We start from the raw sequence: 21235 nt of genomic DNA on the forward strand, positions 1-21235 counted from the left end.
ATTGGCCAATGACGTTGATACAAAATATATATTTGCATGTATTTTGTTCTTTGTTATTACATTTTGCAATGTTTTTCCTACTTTAAATTGATATTTCAACATCTTTTGGATCCCTTTTAAAGAATTATTATCTATGATTTATAACCTTTGTTTTGAATTCTTATTGCTCTCCATGTTTAGCACAGACGAGGCAGACATATGGTTGTAATTTCATTATCTCATCCTGAACAGTTTACACCCGAGCAAAATTTGATTTATTTGACATATTGAAAAACGTGTTTCACCCACAGAAAACTAAATCAATTTAAAATGCAGGGACATCGAGAACAGACTGAAAACAAAATATGAAATTAATGAAAAAGTCATTTAAAAAATGGCATAAGCTTTTCCGGGACGACACTTTTTGTTTCTGAGTTCTGTCACATCATGTATACATGGATTACACAGAAAGCTATAAGGCACTGCACACACACAAACACACATTTTAATTGGCGTCCCTGAACGCCGTCTCACCTGTCCTGATTGCACTGAGCGATCCACGTCCTCATCGTCAGATGGAAGACATCTCTGCTCACCACGGGGTCCTGGTGATGGGGGTCCAGCAGACGGCGAAGGGAGATCAGCCGCTCCTGCTCCGGGCTCTGGGCCGTCATGTTTTGCAGATACTGGATGATGGTGGTGGCTGAGACCTCCCCTGAGGAACACACAGAAGCAGGAGTGGATGAGTCATTGTTCACGATGGCATGCCGGTGCGGAATTCATCGTGTGTGTGTGTGTGTACCTGTGCTGGTGGTGTTACACGCGTTGTACATGATATCAAGGAGTTGGTGCTCAGAAAATCCACTTGTGTCCGCTGCGTCCTCTGCTACATCCTTCATTCCACAACCAAGAGTCTCCCATACTTTTGACAGGGGAATTATAGGTAGAGACCAACAATAAACATTTATGTATGATTTTAAACTCTGGCGAGTGAAGTCTCATTGGCACTTACCGTCATTGTTGTCAGACATGGCGCTTGTTTCTCCCGAACCAGCGGCAGAGATGGGCCGGTTACAATGCTGCGTTCGCTGACATTTAAATAAATTACAAGTGCATCTTTAGGTCGGCTGAGCTGAACTGGAGGACATCATCTGCAACAGAAAAAGAAATATCTTAACAACACATGGGATTACGGTCAATGTATTTAAATTGACCAAATCCAAATGAGCATGAGATGACACGTTACACGACATATTAATTGTAGTTTTTTTACAACACAGAGAGACTTGCAAACAACAGCACTCCATGTTATCACGTTTGAAAGCAACCGTACACAGCATACTTAAACCATGCAATGAATCTCTTTAAAGCATTTTGAAGAAGTTAAATTGAATTAATCTTACTTTTCACCACAGGAGCATCCTTGAAACACGGAGACACACAAAAAAAGTGAATCTGTCCAATTTTCTTTATAGTATCAAGCATCTTCCCCAGACTGACTAAAATGTATGCGCAAGAAGTCTTCAAAATGGTCTTGTTTTCTCTGCTTCATGTCAAAACCAGCTGACAGACTTCTTCCCCAGCCCCCATCTCCCCTCCTCCTCCAACTCAATGTATTCTCCTGCCACAATGCTGCCCTGCAGAGGTCTGTGAAAGGGCTGATTTTCTGTTGTACATCCAAAATTTGTCACATTCATGTCAGTAGAGGGTGGCAAGCAAAGAGTTAAACGCACACACAAAAGACAAATCAACACATACACAAGCACATTACAAACATAGATAGATAGATAGATAGATAGATAGATAGATAGATAGATAGATAGATAGATAGATAGATAGCAGTGATATTGCCAAAAAAAAAAACCAACAACTATATATTACCGTAATCTATTTCGTTTGCTTGTCCAACTCCTCAATGACACCAATTTGAATTTGGATTTATAAACCCCTGCGCGTTTAGCGTTGACTTTAAATAAATAAATAAATAAATAAACAAACAAATAAATAAATAAATATAGCAAAAAATAAAATAAAACAATATAAAATAAAATGAAATAAAATAAAATAAAATAAAATAAAATAAGGTCTCAAGTTTTCACAGTTAGGAACACATTGGATGAGCACACCGGGCATATTTTCAGTTGCACTTTCCGGCTCCTCGTTTCCTGTATCGTATCACAGGCAGCTGACTGCCGTATTTGTTTCCCCTCAAATATATATTTTGTAAGAAAAATCCACAGGTGGATTATCCGTCTATCAAGATGTCTCGGGGTTCTATTGAGATCCCCCTACGGGACACAGATGAGGTAAACCTTGTCTAACTTGTCAATGTGGGGATTATTTGGACCTCGCGTCCCGCTAGCATTGTGCTAATGTGCTAATGCTAATGTTTGCAAATGAGTGCACTTTGTGCCCCGTCGTGTTCGCGATGTGCCCGTAGACTACAAATACAAATATACCACAAAAAAGTCGGTTAAAAAGATGTAGTCGATAGTTCTATAGAGGTCCCAAAGTAAATGTTTGTCTAAGATCCAACACAAGTTACAACCCGTGTTATTCTGCTGGTTACGTCCTTTAACAAGAAGCCTTAAGCCCAGAAGCATGTTTGCAGAAACTCAACCAAACTTCTCTTTTCATTCTAGATATTTCTACATTTTTCATAGTTCAGCGCTATTTTTGTCATCCGAATTACCCACAACGTGAAGATGCTCGTTAAATGGCGGTTTTACTCCTTTATTTTAGTAGAATCCTCCTGAATGTCTGCTCACAGAAGTGGATCACATCGATGGAATGACAGGAAAAACTTAAAGCTGTCAATCATCTGTTGATTTGTTGTAGTTTTGCCTGAAAAAATGAAATTCAGATTTATCTCAATGGAATTTCACATATATGTATCAGACAGTTTTACGTTAACAAGCAAAGTTTGTTTTTTCTCTGAGGAAATTCCCCTATACTCAGATTTTCATGCATCTAAATATAATCCAAATGTTGCAATCTATACATCAGCAAAACTTTACAGTTGTGTCCAACCTTTATTAGGGTAGATATTAAACATTCAAAGAGTCACAGAGTAATGACACATTTGATATTTAGCTCATGCTACTTTTAAATGAACATCATTATAATTTATTATTTTGAATGTAAGTACACACAGCATAACTGCCTTGAATGTAAGTCAGTCAGATTTTGACACATCTAAACTTGAATGGGTTTGTATCCCTTAGGTTATTGAGCTTGACTTTGACCAGCTGCCAGAAGGAGACGAGGTCATCAGTATCCTGAAGCAGGAACACACACAGCTGCATATATGGATCGCCTTGGCGGTGAGTTTTTGAAATACACAACGCTAATGTGTTCCTCCTTAAATACATAGACTAGGTTTTACCTGTTTTTCACTTTTGCATGCTACAAAAAGAGCGGAAAAGTTCAGTTTGTTGGTTGATGTTGGTTCCAGTGAACCTTGAAATATGTATGGGGAAAATATTTGTTTCAAAACAATCCCCATTTTCATACATCGCATTTTCCGCACTATAAGGCACGTGTAAAAGCCTTTAAACAACTCAAAAACAGACAGTGTGCCTTATAGTCCAGTGCACCTTATATATGGTGCATGCTATATATGCTGCAAGAGGTCTCGCAACTAGGTGAAGCAGCCGCCAACTCCATATTCTCCCAAAGAAGAAGTAGCGCGCAGTGCATGTTGGGATATGACTGCGCGAAGCGTGCATTTTCAATTCCATTTGTGTGTGTGTGTGTGTGTGTGTGTATAAAGACCCAACAATGTCTCCTTTCAAGAGACACACTTATGACGCTTATACGTTTAAACGCAAGGCTGTCAGTGTCGCAGTAGAACATAGGAAGAGCAGCTGCGAGAGAATTTTACATTAACGAATCAATGGTGTGGAAGTGGAGGAAGCAACAAGATGAGCTGCGCTAAGTAAAGAAGACTAAACAAAGTTTCCAAGGGAACAAAGCGAGATGGCTACAGTTAGAGGACAAATATACGAAATTAACATCAAGGAATTTAGAAGCGGTCCATCTTGGTGCTTTCGTTTTGGTGCTTTGAACTGTGACAAATTGAGTTGGAAATACATTGATTTCAACAAAGGCGATGCAAATGCCGGTAAGAGCTACCGGTATGTACAGTACCGTATTGTGAATGCACTAACATGTTTTGGGAGTGAACGGAGTTGTCAGAATGTTGGTTTGTACTCTATTAAAACAGTTTGACTGACTGCTCTGACTGTTTTGTTGACATTCCCTTTAGCGCAGCTCCATTTAGTGGATGCATAACGCAACCCCAGCCAATACTGTAGCTTCTATTCGACGCCCAGTGCGCCTTATAGTGCGGAAAATACGGTATCTGTTGCAAACTCTTGATAGATGAATCAGTTTTTAGTACAACTGTAAAAGCGGCACTCTTGGGGAAAATGTTTGTATCTGTCTGGCTTATATGGTCGATGTATTTGCTGTCGTCTTGTTTAACAGCTGGAGTACTACAAGCAGGGCAAAACAGAAGATTTTGTCAAGCTTTTGGAGGCGGCTCGCATCGATGGAAACCTGGACTACAGAGACCACGAGAAGGATCAGATGACCTGTCTAGACACATTGGCAGCTTACTATGTCCAGCAAGCACGTAAAGAGAAGAACAAAGATGCCAAGAAAGAGCTCATCACACAGGCCACGCTGCTCTACACGATGGCAGACAAGATCATCATGTATGATCAGGTGAGGAAAGGTACATCGCAGCAAGTATGGACAGTGGAATACTCCAGTGAGGGTTGATCTGAATATATTCTATCTCATCCCCCCCCAGAACCATTTGTTGGGAAGAGCCTGTTTCTGTCTTCTGGAAGGAGACAAGATGGACCAAGCTGACGCTCAGTTCCACTTTGTCCTCAACCAGTCCACCAATAACATCCCCGCTCTGCTCGGCGAGTGGAACGCAGAGACACGACAGCCTGATAACCGCTCTCTGCGATTCTGTAAAGTAACACCCCTGTTGTCCCACAGGTAAGGCTTGCATCTCCTTCAACAAAAAAGACTACAGAGGAGCCCTGGCATACTATAAGAAGGCCCTGCGGACAAACCCAGGCTGTCCAGGTAAACACGTCAACATCACAGGATTTGATGTTGGAGCTTTATGATCTAGGCGGATAAAAGCGATTACAGTAAATTCATAAAGATATTATGATATTCATCTTTTTATTTACTAAAACTGATAACAGGTAAAGTGGCTGCGACGATCATAGTGTCGGTCTCAAAGTGTTGTCGATCCGGGGCTTTTCTCTTCCGCCCCAGCTGAGGTGCGGCTGGGGATGGGCCACTGCTTTGTCAAGCTCAACAAACTGGAGAAGGCTCGTCTGGCTTTCGGACGAGCCCTGGAGCTCAACTCAAAGTGCGTCGGCGCTCTCGTGGGGTTGGCGGTTTTGGAGCTGAACAACAAGGAGGCGGATTCCATCAAGAACGGAGTCCAGCTACTGTCGCGGGCGTACACCATCGACCCCAGCAACCCTATGGTCCTCAACCACCTTGCCAACCACTTCTTCTTTAAAAAGGTAGCAAGAGGTCTGCCTCTGCATTTGGAAGACACCCCGCAGGGAAACCCTCTGACTCCCAACGCTGTGCTTTCTCTTGACGCTGTCAGGACTACAGCAAAGTGCAGCATCTGGCTCTTCATGCTTTCCACAACACGGAAGTGGAGGCCATGCAGGCTGAGAGCTGCTACCAGCTGGCTCGGTCCTTTCACGTGCAGGTAGGATCCCCTGTCGGTCCTGGAGCAGCCGGCTTTTTGTTTTCTGTCTCGCACCTAACGGTTTCTTTCTCGATTCCTCCAGGAGGACTACGACCAGGCCTTTCAGTATTACTACCAGGCCACCCAGTTTGCCTCCTCCACCTTTGTGTTGCCCTTCTTCGGCCTCGGGCAGATGTACGTGTACCGCAGAGACAAAGAGAACGCAGCTCAGTGCTTTGAAAAGGTTCTCAAAGCCTACCCGAACAACTACGAAACCATGAAAATTCTGGGATCTCTGTACGCTACGTCTGATGATCAAGAGAAAAGAGATATTGCCAAAGTAAGTGTCACACAAACTCGTCCTCTTCTGTTATGAAGCGGCTCACCGGGCCTCTTCCCATCCCGTGTCCGAACTTGTATGCTTTGTTTTTTTTTACTCAGGGCCATCTCAAGAAGGTAACCGAGCAGTACCCGGATGACGTGGAGGCCTGGATCGAGCTGGCTCAGATCCTGGAGCAGACCGACATTCAGGGGGCGCTGTCCGCTTACGGCACAGCCACCCGCATCCTGCAGGAGAAGGTGCAAGCGGACGTTCCGCCCGAGATCCTCAACAACCTGGGCGCTCTTCATTTTAGGCTGGGCAACCTGGGAGAGGCCAAGGTAGCGCAGCCGTACGCCGTGCAGCTCGTTGTCATCGGCCCACGTCCCGCTAATCCGAGGGACATTCGTCCGTCGCGCGGTGTCTCCCCAGAAATACTTTCTGGCCTCACTGGATCGAGCCAAAGCCGAGGGCGAGCACGACGAGCACTACTACAACGCCATCTCCGTCACCACGTCCTACAACCTCGCGCGTCTCTACGAAGCCATGTGCGAATTCCACGAAGCGGAGAAGCTCTACAAGAACATACTGCGAGAGCATCCCAACTACGTGGACTGTAAGGACCCGAAGCGGAGATCGACGCTGCCAAATGCAATTGTGTGAAGAAGATCCTAAGATCTATTTTTGTGTGTCTCCACCGCCAACCACCCCGCAGGTTATTTGCGTCTTGGTGCCATGGCACGCGACAAGGGAAATTTCTATGAAGCCTCCGACTGGTTCAAGGAGGCTCTGCAGATCAATCAGGTGCTCCGTCTGACGCCACGAATCTAACCATTGCTAAACACGGCCGGATTGCTCCAACGTCCGGTGTCCCCCCCCCGCCGCAGGACCACCCCGACGCCTGGTCGCTGATAGGAAACCTCCATCTGGCCAAGCAAGAGTGGGGTCCGGGCCAGAAGAAGTTCGAGCGCATCCTCAAGCAGCCGTCCACACAGAACGACACCTACTCCATGCTGGCCCTGGGCAACGTGTGGCTGCAGACGCTGCACCAGCCAACCAGAGACCGGGAGAAGGTGCAGAACACGGGTCTTCGCGGGAGCTCGTCTGTTTTTAGCGGCTGGAGGTTTTTAACTGCTCCTGACACTCGTTTCTGCCCCTGCAGGAGAAGAGGCACCAGGATCGAGCCTTGGCCATCTACAAGCAGGTCCTGAGGAACGACTCAAAGAACCTCTACGCTGCCAATGGCATAGGTATGAAAAGAATCGCATCAAGGTTCACACTTGTGTTGTGAAAGAGCCATCTTAATTTACAGTCGTGGAAAATCGGCAGCGTTTTCCTGGAAACTTTTTAAAATTTTCTGTGGTTTTCCCATCAGTGGGGTTTTAAAATAGATTTTTTTTTCGTAATAAAAAGAAGAGGAAAGAGCAAAGTTCTCTTATGGATCTAATTAGTGATCAGATGTTTTTTTTTTCTCGGTAATTTGATCAAAATGTTTGTTCTTTTCAAAAGGAACATTTTTTTTTAGTGATTGAAGATTGCAAAGTATTTGGGTATTTAAAATCAAGTAATTAACAGAAAAAACAATGGGGAATATCCATCCACCCATCCATCTTCTTCCGCTTATCCTGCACGGAGGGTCACAGGGTGCCGGATCCTATCCCAACTGTCATTGGGCGAAAAGCGTGGCTCACCCCGGACCCGTCGCCAGTCGATCACACGTCACGTGGAGACATACAACCTTTCACTTTCTCATTCATACGTCTTGTCATGTCATTTCGAGCTTTTATTCATGTAGTGCCAAATCACAACACGGTTGTCTCATGACACTTAACCGTAAGTATATGTTTACATGATGTTACATGCAGACAAACAACCATTCATCCTCTCATTGATACATCTGGGCTATTTCGAGTCTCCAAACAATATGAAGTTAATTTGAGAACCATGTCTCGGGACCAGGTCTGACAGCTGTAGGAAAAACACACACACACACACACACCCCTCCTTTGAGAGAGAATCAATTCACATTCAGAGGACGGAGTTTTCACCCACAGCCTGTTCAGTATGTTGAGCCTTCAGGGTCGCCGTCAACTCCCGCCGGAAAGTAAACGGCCGAGCCGCTAAAGAGCCTCTCGTGTCTAGGTGCCGTCCTGGCCCATAAGGGCTACTTCAGAGAGGCCAGGGACGTGTTTGCTCAGGTGAGGGAGGCCACGGCGGACATCAGCGACGTCTGGCTCAACCTGGCCCACATCTACGTGGAGCAGAAGCAGTACATCAGCGCCGTGCAGATGGTGAGCTCCCCCGCGCTTAAGCGCGTCCTCGGACGCTTTCACCTCCGCGGGAGCGCTAACAGTGTCCCGTCTCCTCGCCAGTACGAGAACTGCCTGAAGAAATTCTACAAATACCAGAACACCGAAGTCCTGCTTTACCTGGCACGAGCGCTCTTCAAGTGCGGGAAGCTCCAGGAGTGCAAGCAGATGCTGCTAAAGGTGAAACCAAGCAACGAACGCAAAGTTTTGATTTCCTCAGAAGCGAGTCGTTCTAACCGTGGCCCGATTTTTCTGATGCGCGCACGACCAAGGCTCGCCATGTGGCGCCCAGCGACACGGTGTTGATGTTCAACGTGGCGCTGGTGCTGCAGAGGCTCGCCACTCTGGTGCTGAAGGACGAGAAGAGCAACCTGAAGGCGGTGCTCAGCGCCGTCAAAGAGCTGGAGCTGGCCCACAGGTACCTATTTTTTTTTTTTTTGTTCAATCTGTCGCCTCCTCTGGGTCCCTTTGCCAAATCCCGCCGCTTGTCTCCTCTTCAGATACTTCAGCTACCTCAGCAAGGCCGGAGACAAGATGAGGTTTGACCTCGCCCTCGCCGCCTCTGAGGCCAGGTGAGTCTCGACAGCAGCACGCCAGTTGGAATTCGTACCCTCTTATTTTCCCGGCCGTAGTTCATTTTAATGTCAACCCCGAGCGCTCCCCAATCGAAAATGACCGCCCTCGTTGTTACATACTTTTTACCAGAATCCTGTTGAAAACCTCTCCTGCACAGACACGTGGAATGATGGGTTAAATGTGGCTGCTTTATTGACAGGAGAATCTCTTGCGGTCAAGTATTAGTTTGTAATCACACATCCCGATCCAGTCAACTTAAAGAAATGTAATTTTTGCTCAGAAAACATGTTTTTCGGTGGAGGAGGAGGAAAGCGCTCCTCTTTTTTTTTTTTTGTTTTTGTTGTTCTTTCCCAATTTACGTCATCCCATCTCACACTGACTCGCTGTTCCTCTTGCTCCCTGGGCTGCTTTTTCTGCCCCTCTCCATGCTGTCGCGCCAGCTCCGCTTTTGTCGTATTGGCGGCTCCCGTGGTTCGCTTACGACACAGTGATGCTACCCCAAGCACTGTCGTACTAGAGGAGAATCATCTAGAAAGGCCCATGTGGTCTTTGGAAAAGAGATTTTGTGACAAAGAGCAGCACCTTATTTATGTTCTAGTCGGCCCATAATTCATTTGATCATAGTTTTACCGATCAGTGAATTTTCGGACGGCAGTCGGGAAGAATTTGAATTTTCGAGTCCGATTTTAATTCTACGGCGCCAAATCCCAACCCAGTTGTCGGATAAAGCTTTCCATGGCGAGCAAGTGAGGAAACAACTTCCTTATACCGCATGGAAACCTGTGGGCGGCCTTCTGCCTCGACCTGTCGGGGTAGAAAAATCCAAGGAGCTGAGAGAAAAAATGGGTTTCCTGTCATGAGTTTATGAAGGGACATGAGTGCAGACAGGATAGGAAGAGTAAACCTATGGCAGTACAACTAGCAGGTAGCCTAGCGCTTTCTCAAAAGGAAAGGTTTTAAGCTTATTCTTAAGACGTTTTCCCGCTGTGGGATTGCAGGCAGTGCTCGGATCTGCTGAGTCAGGCTCAGTACCATGTGGCCCGGGCCAGGAAGCAGGACGAGGAGGAGAAGGAGCTCCGGGCCAAACAAGAGCAAGAGAGGGACTTGCTGCGCCAGCAGCTGTTAAAAGAACAGGTATTGTCATGGCAACGAACTTGAGCGGGGCCCCCGGGCACGATTCGGGGTTTGATGAATGGACGCACGGAGTAGCGGGTGGTGTTCCTCTGCTTTCAATCCGGTCCAAACTTTTGGCTTCGCCCTTGAAAACACCCAGGAAGAAAAGCGGAACAGGGAGGCCGAGGAGCAGAAGAAACTCCTGGAGCAGAGAGCCCTATACGTGGAGAAGACCAAGAACCTGCTCATGTTCGCCGAGGGCTCGAAAGAGACGCCAAAGGACAAAAAGAAGAGCAGCGGCAGCGGCGGGCGGGTAAGCGCTCGTGATTTCTCCCCAGGGCTCCGGCCGAGGCGACGGTAATCCCACCTTTTATCTCCGTCCAGCGCAAGAAAGGAACCGACATGGACGAGTTCGTCAACGACGACTCGGACGAGGACCTGCCTCTGAAGAAGAAGAAGAGGAGGAGGAAGGGCGGCAGTGGGAGCGAGCAGGAAGAGGGAGAGGACGGCGAGAAAAAGTCGAAGAAGAAGAGGAAGAAGTCAGTCTGCCTCCGCCAGGTTGGACATTTAGGTCCCCGCTTCTGTATTTATATTCGACTTCCATGTGCCTCAGGCCTCTGAAGGGCGGAGACGACAGCGACGATGAGGAGGGAGGATCGCGACCCAAGAAGCAGCGGAGACAGAAAGAACGCAAGAAGTTCGAAAAGGTCTTCGATTTTTGTCTCTTCCGGTTACTGCGCGGTCGTCGTCACGGTCTGAAGTTAGGTCTTTTATTCTCAGGCCTCAGCGCATTTCAATAAATTCCGACGCCTCCACGGTTTGTTTTTCAGCCCCAACCCGAGCGTCTGCCGCCATCGCTCAAAGGGAAGATCAAATCCAAGGCTATCATCTCCTCTTCGGAGTCGTCCTCAGATGAGGACGGCCTGAAAATCGCAGAGGACAGGTAAAAGCACCAAAAGTGGCTCTTTGAGGAATTCTTAAAGAACTGATGAACTGAAGAAGATTGGGTTTTGTGTCACACAGGAACCAAAGAGACAGCGGATCAGGATCGGACGACGAAGGAAGCCACCGGAAGCGCATCGCGTCCGACAGCGACTCCGACGGGGGCCGGAACCGCTCGGGCAGCGAGGCGGGCAGCCCCCAGCGCTCCGCCGGCTCTGACGAAGACGACTCGGGCAGCGACGGTCCCGTGAGGAAGAGGAGGGTGCGGCAGCAGTCCGAGTCGGAGCAGTCGGACAACGAGAGCAAGCGAAGCCAGTCGGGATCCGAAGACGACGACTCCCGGCCCGGCTCCCCCGTCCCGGCCTCGGACCGAGGCTCGGAAAGAGGGTCCGAAGCGGGATCGGACAACGAGGGGTCTCCTCCTCGCCGCTCCGACAACGGCTCGGAGCCCGAGGGCTCCAACAACGAGGATGATGACAGCGACTAAACCTCCGGCTCCCCCTACAGACTTTTCCAACACACTGCAGAGAAGCCCCTCCTCACGTCTGTTCATATTCTCCTCAAGGAGTCACAGAAACTTTTTTTTTTTAGACCATGTCACGTTGTTTAATCGCCACGATGAATAAAAGGGCTTTTTTTATTTGTAACAGTAAAAAGGTGTGAGCCTCTATTTTCAGTGAAGTCAAACTGGCGAATAAAATAAAAATTGCATAAAACGTCTTCTGCTTTATACAAAATGCTTTTTTTTTTCCAATCCTCTGGTTGTGATTTCTTTTTTTTCCCAACGGCTAAGGATTTCTAAATTTCCCACTGACACTTCCCAATTAGCAGACAGAGCAGGTTTAGATCATGATGGTTATTAGAGTTTCAAAAATCCTATAATCTCTAAAATGTGGAGGGGAATTAAAACAAAGCTCCTTGACCTGGAGAAAACCTTGAATCTAGTTTGATCAGGTTCTGTCAATCACTGACATTTGGTTAGATGAGTCAGTTGTTCAGCATCAACTGACAATTACATTTTCGTAACTGCATCGAAGGTGGCACAGCGTTTAGTGCTCCTGCCTCAGAGCGAGAGGGTCCATAGTGAGTCTCCTCAATGTTCCTCCTGGAGTGCAACATGGTGTGAATGGTTGAATGACGTGAATGAGTCCGTCTATGAATGGTTGTGTGTCAAAAGTGTCCCTGTTATCAACTGGCTGCCGGTCCAGGATGATCTCTTCTTGCACACATCAGCTGAGAACGCCAACCGCCCTCCCTTGCAACCTGCACTGCTGGGTGAGCAGTATATATTGCGAATGAATAAAGTAATGTAAAGCTAAGAATCACTGTAATGGCGGCTGTGACACAGCAAGTAACTTTGCTATTTAACGCTCATTACAAGTTACTATTTTGGACATTAGCTTCTTAGTTTAACTCCAGTTCTTAGGGGTATTTAATAAAATGCTAACACTCTTAATTCAAACTGAAGCGATGTCTCGGGTGAATTGTTTTAAACTTTATTCAAAGCCGATCTGTTGATGTACACCGAACTGCTCACACTCGACACGATTGACACAGGTGTTCCTTTACAGTACAATCCTTGTAACTGGAGATTAAAAAGACTTTTTTTTTTTTTTTTAAAAACCTGATAAGTATGGCAAAACAGACAAAATTCCCCACATATGGTGCTGAGTGAGTGTAGCACAGAAAAACTAAGCTTTGGCTGTCTCAATATGGTAAAACGGAGACATTCAAGTATAGTCGAGGTTACATTAGAGGTATATTTGTATGAACTGATAAATTAAAAAAAGAAAGAAAGAAAAAGGCCACACAAATTCATTCCACAGCACAAAACTTGCATACAAGACGCATCTTTCATTACACTACGAGTGGGAAACATCATTGTGCACATAAAACAGGTCATTTAACAAAAGAAAAATATCCAGATCAGAGATCCTCTCCACAGAAACAAACTGCTTTAATAACTTGTCAGATATAGATTCTTAAAATGACTCTCACCGATCAATCGACTCCTGCCTCTTTAAAAAAAAGAAAATGAATGTTAATTTTGCGCCGTTTTAACTTCTCCGTGCAAGTCGTGTCATTCGGTTGAGCGCCCAAAGAAACACCGATGGATAAAACCGGCGAGTCAGAGACGGCCAACTGAAGGATCAAGAAGTAAGCCACTCTGAGTGGAGGGGGTTTCAGACGGGGGTCATTTTCGTCTCACCTCAAACCGGAAAAGCAGCGAACGACTGCGACTCGGCATTGTTTCATTCAAAGTTTTTTGTTTTTTTTAATAAAAGAAAAAAAAAAGTGTTACTATTGCAACGACTCATGCGGTTTAGCAAAGTGCATCTAAAAAAAAAAAAAAAACTGATTAAGTAAATGCAGATAAAATGAGAAAGTCTCTCCTGCAATACTGGATAGAGCCTTATCTCTTTTGTAAACAGTTCAATAATTATGGCAGCACTTGGCGACTCCCACCAGATAGAGAGGGGGGTCGGGTCAGGTGTGGTGCGTCTTCCAGCAAATCACTACTAAAGAAAGGAAAAGAAGTCAAGTAGATTTCAATGGATAACATCTGCTGCAGGACATCTAATTTACATCAGGTGGCATAAGGTGGTGCTGCTGCTGGTTGGTTAAAAAGTTATTAGTTCTTACAGTGGTGGAGGAAATCTGACATGGGGGGGGGGACTCGGACAACAATGGGAGCACAAGGAGACAAAAAAAAAAAAAAAAAAAAAAAAAAAAGTTGTTGCTTCCTGACAACAGGTGGGGGCGCTCTGGCATACTCCTCAGTAATCTTCCTCCTCAGACTCTTCTTCTTCGGCCGTCTCCAGCCAGGTCAGCCACTGGTTTACCTGTATACACATAGAAACAGCTGTTCAGAGCTGGGCGGAGGCTAGAGGCTATGCTCTAGAGTTCACGTTTTCCCTCCATCGGGGAAAGATATCATCAATTTCCTCCTTCTGGCTCTTCCTTTCTGGGGTCAACCAGCGGCAACTCATCTATCTAAAACCCAAGCCCTTTCTAATGACCATAGCGGTATCTTCAACAGTGAGATTAGGAAAATGGCCTCTCTGGAGGACAGCAAACACTGGATCATATTTCCTGAGACCCAAGATAGTATCTGCATGTTTAAAACACTGCCTTACTGCCAGGGCCTACATAGAGCAGATCTGGACTTCTCTCCCACCTGAAATAAGGCCTTTCCTTTGCCTGGATACTCTTGAGTGATGTCTTCTTTCCATGAAAGGAAGGCCTCCTCTTCAATTATTTCCAAGTCGTAAAAGTTGACGAAGTAGCGCAGCAACATGCCTGGGGTGGACGAGGGCAGCGTTTAATTTATGAACTGAGGTGAGTGAATGTTTGATAGGGAAAGGGGGCGGCTTCAGCTTTACGTACCTTTGGGGAACTGTTTACCATTGCAGTGGACCTGCAGCGCGTACAGAGCGCTGACCTGCAGGTCAACGTGATCGTGAAGGAACTTCTGCATTACCGGCTTGAAGGAGAGCAGCAACTGCTTCTCCTCGTCCAGCTGCTCCTTGCTGGGCGCCGCGAGCTGCTCCTCGTCATCGTCGGGGTTGATCTCATAGGCGATGTACTGCAAGAAACTGGCAGACGAGCAAAGGTCGGGAGTTACGCCGACAGCGTGGTCCGGGACGAACGGGAGGACATTCAACTTGATGGGAGGCGTGCTGACGGAGTGCTACCTGGTAATGAGGATGTTGATAAAGCCCTTGTCTGAGTGGAGTTTGGGAGAAATGTTGTCCTTGATCCACTTGTAGATGGACTGTGGTGATGGATCGACCTTGATCTGCTTCAAGAGCTCCTTTTCCAATTTCATCAGTGGAAACAGGAAGCTCAGGCCTTTGCCTTCCAGAATCTCCAGCATTCTGTCCTTGTTTTGGTCAATTTCTTAAAAAGACAATTAAGGACATTTCAGTACCGGCCATAAGCTGGATTGGGTCGCACCGGACAGGAGAAAGCGGGTTCAGACCTACCAGGCAGCATCTTCTGCATATTGACCTTGCTCTGCTGGAAAAGATCGGTCAGCCAATCGCGATCCTTCAGTTTGACCATCTGCTGCATGCAGAGCAGGAACAGCGGGAAGTGGGCGCCGTTCTCCATCTGGTGGGCCAGGTCCGTGAGGCTGACCAGGTCGACGACGGTGGCCCGGGCCACAAACTGAGCCAGGTAAGACTTCACCAGCGGGACTTCCTCCTCAATCTTAGGACAAAGGTCCAGGACACTCAGGAAGCCCTGTGAAAATAAAGAAAACATTTTAATTCCACAAAGAGGTCCCTTCATCAAAGTTGGTCTGCCATCGCCGGATATACTGTATATGCAACTTTGTTTAGGACATAGTAAATAACATGTTTTGCAAGTGGAAATGCATGCCTGCAAGATCAATGCCCTGTTCCTTCCATAACTTTCCAACTCCAAAGATTCCCCTGCCTGCCGACCTCTATCTCATTGGAACACTTGACATCTCACATATACAGTAGACCCTCTGGGGTGATTTCCATGACGGTGGCCCTGAGAAGTGTTACCTGCAGCAGGTTCTCACTGGTGACAATGCCTTGGATGCAGAGTTCGTGAATCAGGGCGCTGGCTTGTTCTTTGTCCTCATCTGAACGTTCAATGGAGTGGACCACGATCTTGTTTACCATTTCAGACAAAAAGTGCTTGGGGGCCCTCATGTCCTTGGCAGCGGTGAGTGCTTCATCCATTTTCTTGCTGTTCAGGTAGTCCACCACAAGTGTCTCCTAAGGTCAAAGATCAGCGATGAGGAAATGCCAAACATTCAGTCATCGAACAAGTCCAAGGACAAGCAGACTTACTGTCATTTTGTGTAACTCTTCCTTTGTGGGAGGCATCCTCTTGTTGGGCTTGGCCGGTTTTTCTTGAATCGGGGGAGGGTTGGTTTTCAGGCCGAGCTGTGGGGTCTGAGAAAAGGCAGACTAGTGAGAACTTGTTCTAGGAGCCTTTGCAAATACCCCCTGAAAACCCATTTATAACGTCAAGGCTGTTACCTGTCCAAGTGGGGAACTGTGGGCACTTGAAGGAATCATAGTCATCTGCGGCTGTAGCTTGGGCACTTGTTTTTTACTTAGGATGAAAGACTGCGCTGGCCTCAGGCTGATCTGGGGGGGGGGGGGGGGGGGGGGGGGTCGAAGACAGCAGAAAATGTCACTAACAGAACACAAAGTTACTCTGCAGATAAACCTCAGAGGCCAGTCTGTTGAAAGATAAACATCTTTACTCAGCGGTCTGATGTTTGTACCTCATCAGCATTGAGCTTCCCTTTCTTGGAGAATCGTGAAGCCAAGTCCTTGGACTGCATCTGCACTGAGTGGTTCTGTTTATGGCTGAACACTGGGGAAATCTGGCCCTGAGAAATAGATTGCGCAAGTTCCATGTTAACCACGGCATTGGCAACAACTGATGCAGCCGCAACCAAACTGCTCAAACATTTCACGACAGTAACCTGATTGGGCTTGATGAACGGTTTGCTCCCCGCATCGAACTGGGGCTGATGTGACCCGTTACTGATTCCCATGTGGCCATTGAACAGTGGGTTCACGCGGTGACGGCCCATGGTGGGGGAATAGTGGTCTTGAATAACTCCTGGACCAGTGCCAATGCCATATCCTTCATGGAAAAAAAAATTACAAGCAACATTAGCAGAATACATGAGGCCAGTCCTTTTCGATTACAAAGAGTTGAGAGTTGACGTGCGAGGCTCCTCAGTTCGGGGGAGAGGAACTTCTGCGTACCAGGCATTTGTCCAAACATATCTGCCAACCCTCCAACAGTCTCCCTGTCAAATTTAATCCTCTGTGGCATGAAAGCGTGCTCCATGAAGAAGTCATTTCTCATTACATCAGATGAATGTGGAATAAAAACACCCAAATCCTGCAAGATAAATGTGTTGGGATCAAGTCAGAAAGACATATAAAAACAGCCAATGGCAATGAAATTGTGTCATAAAAACAAAAAAAAAGTTTTAGTGACCTTTACTGCATCCTGGCGAACTTGATTAATAGTCTTTGGTCCATTGTCAAGATAAGCTTTGCGCGGCACCCAGTTGTTCCCACGCAGCTCCACTGTGTTCTGCAGCAGGAAGCGAATCCTTGCTGGCAATTCCTTGTTGATGGTTAAGGAACGCATGCGGCCAAAGTACTGATCCATCAAAGACTTGAGGCAGAAAACAATTTACATTAAAAGGGGGAATAAAAAACACGTCATGTCAATTTGAAACCAGGTCTCCACCTCCATTTTCACCACAAACTCACCCTAGCCTTTTCATGGTCAAGTTTAGGCCCCACTGTTTTCATTATCTGACAGAGGCATTCCAGATCTTCCCCCATATCCTTAAGTGGGACCCTCTTCTTCTTCTCCAACAGCTATTTTGAAAAAGAAACATTTTGACTTAAATGAGAAACAGGATCTTGGCAAAACCGCACTTTAGACACTGTCAAGCATATAATTAAAGCGATGCAAAAGCACTTACTGTTTTGATGCACTTGTGAAGGATAGACTCGTGGATAAGGTGGAGTTTACCGAGCTCCCCAATGAATTTGATGTTGCCGAGCATTTTAATCTTTGCGATAGCACGCTGCTCCTCCTCTTCAGAGGTAAGCGGGTTGTCGTGTTTGTCATAGACTGCAGGCGGGGCGAGAGAATGTACATTGAAGATGAATTTGTGGAAGGGCCCACATGACCAATCCTAACAAAAGCGACCGACTTACTTTCAACATTTCTGGCACGGTTCTCAAACTCATCTTGAAGCTTAGAAATCAGAAGCCTTCTGAAGGTCTATGGGAAAAGAGATTCTTTCAGTATGCAGGGGCGGAAGATCAACACTACTAAAACTTTTTTCCTCTAAATGACTCACAGTATTTAGCTTTTTTGACGTTTGACTTGACTCTGCTGATGGCTCTTCAAAGTTTGGTGCATCTTCGGACAAGCGTAGACATAGTTGAGCGTATAACTGGCTGTACTTGGGCTCTTCGAGGGCTTTGTCAACAATCTGGGGGGGGAGGGGGGGGAGATTTAATGTGTGTACAAATAAACTTATCACATGAAGGAGGCAGAAATTAATATAATTCTTACCAACAAGATGATTCCTTTCAAGACAAGTTTTGAATCGACACCCACATTGAGGAGCTCCAGGCATAGCTTGTCAAACTTCTCAGGAGTCAGCTTATTAAGTATGCTATGGCCAAGAGAAGGGGTGAAACATTCCGTACTCACATTAGACAAGTGATTAACAACCTTAAACTACCACATCTTTGTCTCAGGACATTACCTGAATGCAAACTTACCCTCTCACTTTCCTGAAGATTGCATCATGTAGTCCGTTGTCATTGGAGGAGCTGACCTCTCGTCTAGTGCTTCGAGAAGGGACCCATCTCTCAACGCCAGAACCTGGGGTTTTCCCCAGGAACTCGCTGGAATGGACAAAACATAGCAAATTTTACAACATAGGAGTACGTGTTTGGGGGAGGGGCAAGATCACATCTAGTAGGTCCAGAGTAATCAAACAACGATTGTGAAAATAATGCCGCATTTTATTTCTTTCCCACATGTAATATCTTCAGGTGTCCCACTTAAGGCTAAAAATGAAGTTTGAAGTCACACCACCAGACATTTCTAGAAAGTAAATACTAGAATAAAAGAATATTTCATAAGCCATGTGTGCCATACAAAGGAAGTATTAAAAAAATAAATGAATAAATAAATCACCTGTTGCCGACAGACTTGGGATAGTGCTGAGGTGCACCCCCACCTCCTCCCCCTACACTGTGATACAAAAACAAACAAAATATTTTTTTAAATTAAACGGTTCAATGACCAATTTCCTACAGACAGGGCTGCCGTTAAAATGCAGGAATGGGTTGTGCACAAAACCTGAAACATTCATGAGGTCACTGACTAAGTGGGAAACGGGTACACAAAGACATGTGTCCTCAGACCTGCTGGTAAGCTTAGCCGGACATCAGTTAGACTGGGAGACGTTTGCTAATCTGTTAACTCTACACAGATGCAAGAGGCAAGGAGCAGGGAAGCCCAGGATATCTTACCTACTGCTGCTCATGCATTAGTCTAAAACCAAAAGCTTGAGGGGTGGGCAAAAATCAAAGGTCTGTGTGAGTGTGTGTGTGGGGGGGCTCAAGTGATTTTAACACAGAGCTCAAAATACACATACAATGTGTGCGCACTCAAACTTTGAAGAACTCAACATTTCAGTGCAAAAAAACATTGCATTGTGGTGATTATTACTGTGCCATCATGGGAGGTTTTGCCAAGAGGCCGCTAAGTCTGGTCACAGGAGTATGCACTTTCACTTTCAGGCCCAAGGGTAAATGGTCTCCACTCAAAGTACTTTCCACTAGATCAGGGTTCACTGATGCTTTCAAAATTTCATGCTGCGTGCATTGACAGTGAAAACACGTATTTTACCATTCCTTGACCATCTAGTGAAAACACTTGTGGCACCGGCAGTGGAGGCCTCAGATGGCCCGGTCTACTTGCGTTATTTGCATTGAGCTGTCAGTGCACATGGCATATGCACAAGGATAAAGGGGTAGTATCTGGTACCTGAAACGAGAAGGACCCCCCGGTGCGACGACACTCTCCACTTTGGCGGCTTGACAAAGGTTGTCCGAAAAGAATAATGTTCTGGTAATGAAGAGGGGAGGAAAAAGCGGCCTAGTGAAGTAGAAAAAAAAACAAGACACAGATGGATAACGTTAGCTGGGCGCAAGAACACATTGTACCACAGTGCTAAGCAGATAAATCGCCGTGAGCGGTTGTCAGATGAATACACTCGGACAACATAAGAGAGGGATGGATGCGTGGCGTCCACGCGTGCCCGGGATCCTCCATCCGACAAAGGCAGATTAGCCTAGCTCAGCTAGCATCGACACGCCGCTTTCTCCATTGACCTGATAACTGGTTTTCCGGGATATAAACCAGCATAAACATAATCATCATCATCGCCCGATAACGTAGCAACCACGTAGAGCTAACGCGACTTAATCCGGCCATCGGTCGCTTGTATTTACCGCTAATCTTCCCACATCGGCGACATTTCGATGCGATGTTCCATTGGGCCTGTTAGCGGTTTAACCCTGAATCGTGGGAGGAAGTCTTGACATTGTGCCTTACGGTAAGGCGGTTGTACTAGGAGATGTTTTTTCCTTCACACTTAATGTAATTTAAAATCGATAAAACACGAAGTTCGGAATTCCAGACAACTGTACGCATATTTATAGCGCTGGATGTCGTCAATTAATCTAAAATAATTAGTATTCTTTTTTAGAATTAAGGCCCCAAACGAAGAAGGAAATCCTATCAGCTGATTTTACGAGGTCTTTGTTAAGAAACCGGATGTTCGGACGTAGCTCCATCTTGAGGGACCTGCTCCTGAGGCCGCCAGCAAGCCGATCCCGACAAAAAACATCTACAAAAATGAAAAAAATGCGACAGTTTCCACTTTCAGCTGAGAAAGACAACCCTCCCCTCACCATCCACCTTCTTATTCTCCCTCGACGAGTAATAGCGACGCCAAACCTCCATCGATCGGTTAACTGCGAAGCGGCTCGATTAGCTAATGTAAGCTAACCGGGAGGGGGGGGGGGGAGAAAAAACACCGAAACCGCTTACCTTTACAAAAGGACCGTCAGCGCGGCTGTTTTTGTTGTCGACCAATATATATAAAAAAATAACAAGGGGGTGAATATAAACGAACCGGCGGCGTCAAAAAACACAATTTGTTTTGTTTTATTATAAATTAAGTTAAAAAAAAAAAAGATCAGGCGGCCTAGCAGTAATGGCTACCAGCTCTCGGGAGCAAAGAATGCTGACTGGCTATTAACGTCACTCCGGCCGGGATTCGCTTTTACTGCGGGGGTTGACTACGTCACCACTCCACCCTTCACACGTCACCGCCGGAAAACACACTCGTTTCGCAATGGCGGCCGCACTCGTTCACCCCACGACCCGAAAAAACACCTCCTTTCACGGATTCTCCCGAGCTCCGGCCATTTATTTTCTTTCTTTTTATTTAATTTTTCTGCCTGTGTTTGGTTTTCTCGCCACGGTCGATTCAAAATGGAGGAAGGGAGGAGGGATGAGGGGGAGGGGAGTCAGGAAACGTCACCGAGCCAAATCCTTCATCCAAAGGGGGTGGAGGCTTCAACTCCCACCACACTTAAGTTTGAGTTCAAACGCGGTCTTTGCGCATTAAGTCAAGTCAAATCTTATTTATCT

General features: G+C 46.3%; 3 protein-coding genes across 4 annotated transcripts; 1 reads left to right on the forward strand and 2 right to left on the reverse strand.

Moving 5' to 3' along the window:
* Window positions 1-509: 509 nt before the first annotated feature.
* Window positions 510-1010, reverse strand: LOC147217752 (protein KASH5-like). Its single transcript, XM_086174764.1, has 3 exons — window positions 992-1010; window positions 782-901; window positions 510-694 (listed from the first exon to the last, which is right to left on the reverse strand). The coding sequence occupies exons 1-3, from the start codon at window positions 1008-1010 to the stop codon at window positions 510-512; spliced, it is 324 nt and encodes a 107-aa protein (XP_086030890.1).
* Window positions 1011-2145: 1135 nt separating this feature from the next.
* ctr9 (CTR9 component of Paf1/RNA polymerase II complex) lies at window positions 2146-11700 on the forward strand. Its single transcript, XM_086175312.1, has 23 exons — window positions 2146-2285; window positions 3204-3302; window positions 4468-4707; window positions 4796-4913; window positions 4993-5082; window positions 5281-5537; window positions 5627-5734; window positions 5817-6053; window positions 6155-6373; window positions 6465-6648; window positions 6748-6836; window positions 6920-7105; window positions 7195-7282; window positions 8175-8323; window positions 8405-8521; window positions 8614-8759; window positions 8842-8913; window positions 9916-10051; window positions 10191-10343; window positions 10415-10569; window positions 10644-10737; window positions 10861-10973; window positions 11054-11700. Exons 1-23 carry the CDS (start codon window positions 2241-2243, stop codon window positions 11457-11459), a joined length of 3501 nt encoding a protein of 1166 aa, XP_086031438.1. The 5' UTR covers window positions 2146-2240; the 3' UTR covers window positions 11460-11700.
* A 747-nt stretch (window positions 11701-12447) lies between these two features.
* Window positions 12448-20928, reverse strand: LOC147217754 (eukaryotic translation initiation factor 4 gamma 2-like). Of its 2 annotated transcripts, XM_086175314.1 has the most exons (21): window positions 20630-20928; window positions 19562-19672; window positions 18707-18763; window positions 18286-18411; window positions 18074-18176; window positions 17856-17990; window positions 17710-17776; window positions 17472-17623; window positions 17254-17364; window positions 16973-17155; window positions 16735-16873; window positions 16446-16609; window positions 16242-16349; window positions 15991-16101; window positions 15799-15903; window positions 15508-15723; window positions 14959-15217; window positions 14668-14872; window positions 14360-14568; window positions 14151-14272; window positions 12448-13815 (listed from the first exon to the last, which is right to left on the reverse strand). In XM_086175314.1, the coding sequence occupies exons 8-21, from the start codon at window positions 17553-17555 to the stop codon at window positions 13750-13752; spliced, it is 2082 nt and encodes a 693-aa protein (XP_086031440.1). In that variant the 5' UTR covers window positions 17556-17623; window positions 17710-17776; window positions 17856-17990; window positions 18074-18176; window positions 18286-18411; window positions 18707-18763; window positions 19562-19672; window positions 20630-20928; the 3' UTR covers window positions 12448-13749. The 2 variants fall into 2 exon arrangements, with proteins under 2 accessions (XP_086031440.1, XP_086031439.1); XM_086175313.1 differs by lacking the exons at window positions 18707-18763; window positions 20630-20928 and having other exon boundaries at window positions 16242-16609; window positions 19562-19665.
* Between the last annotated feature and the right edge of the window lie 307 nt (window positions 20929-21235).

Source organism: Fistularia commersonii, chromosome 27 (genome assembly GCF_037954325.1).
Source record: "Fistularia commersonii isolate RoL2024-O1a breed Wild chromosome 27, RoL_Fcom_v1.0, whole genome shotgun sequence".
NCBI lineage: Eukaryota > Metazoa > Chordata > Actinopteri > Syngnathiformes > Fistulariidae > Fistularia > Fistularia commersonii.

What these genes read in the sequence shown, in the direction of transcription:
- LOC147217754 (XM_086175313.1), bottom strand. Translation starts at nt 17,555, where the DNA reads ATGCTCGGCAACATCAAATTCATTGGGGAGCTCGGTAAACTCCACCTT. An exon ending in TTCGCCAGGATGCAGTAAAG is followed by an intron (nt 16,874 to 16,972) that starts GTCACTAAAACT and finishes TTTATCTTGCAG; the next exon opens with GATTTGGGTGTTTTTATTCC. An exon ending in ATCAACATCCTCATTACCAG is followed by an intron (nt 14,569 to 14,667) that starts GTAGCACTCCGT and finishes CTCGTCTGCCAG; the next exon opens with TTTCTTGCAGTACATCGCCT.
- ctr9 (XM_086175312.1), top strand. Translation starts at nt 2,241, where the DNA reads ATGTCTCGGGGTTCTATTGAGATCCCCCTACGGGACACAGATGAG. An exon ending in ACCACTTCTTCTTTAAAAAG is followed by an intron (nt 5,538 to 5,626) that starts GTAGCAAGAGGT and finishes TGACGCTGTCAG; the next exon opens with GACTACAGCAAAGTGCAGCA. An exon ending in AGCAGCTGTTAAAAGAACAG is followed by an intron (nt 10,052 to 10,190) that starts GTATTGTCATGG and finishes GAAAACACCCAG; the next exon opens with GAAGAAAAGCGGAACAGGGA.
- LOC147217752 (XM_086174764.1), bottom strand. An exon ending in GTGTAACACCACCAGCACAG is followed by an intron (nt 695 to 781) that starts GTACACACACAC and finishes TGTGTTCCTCAG; the next exon opens with GGGAGGTCTCAGCCACCACC.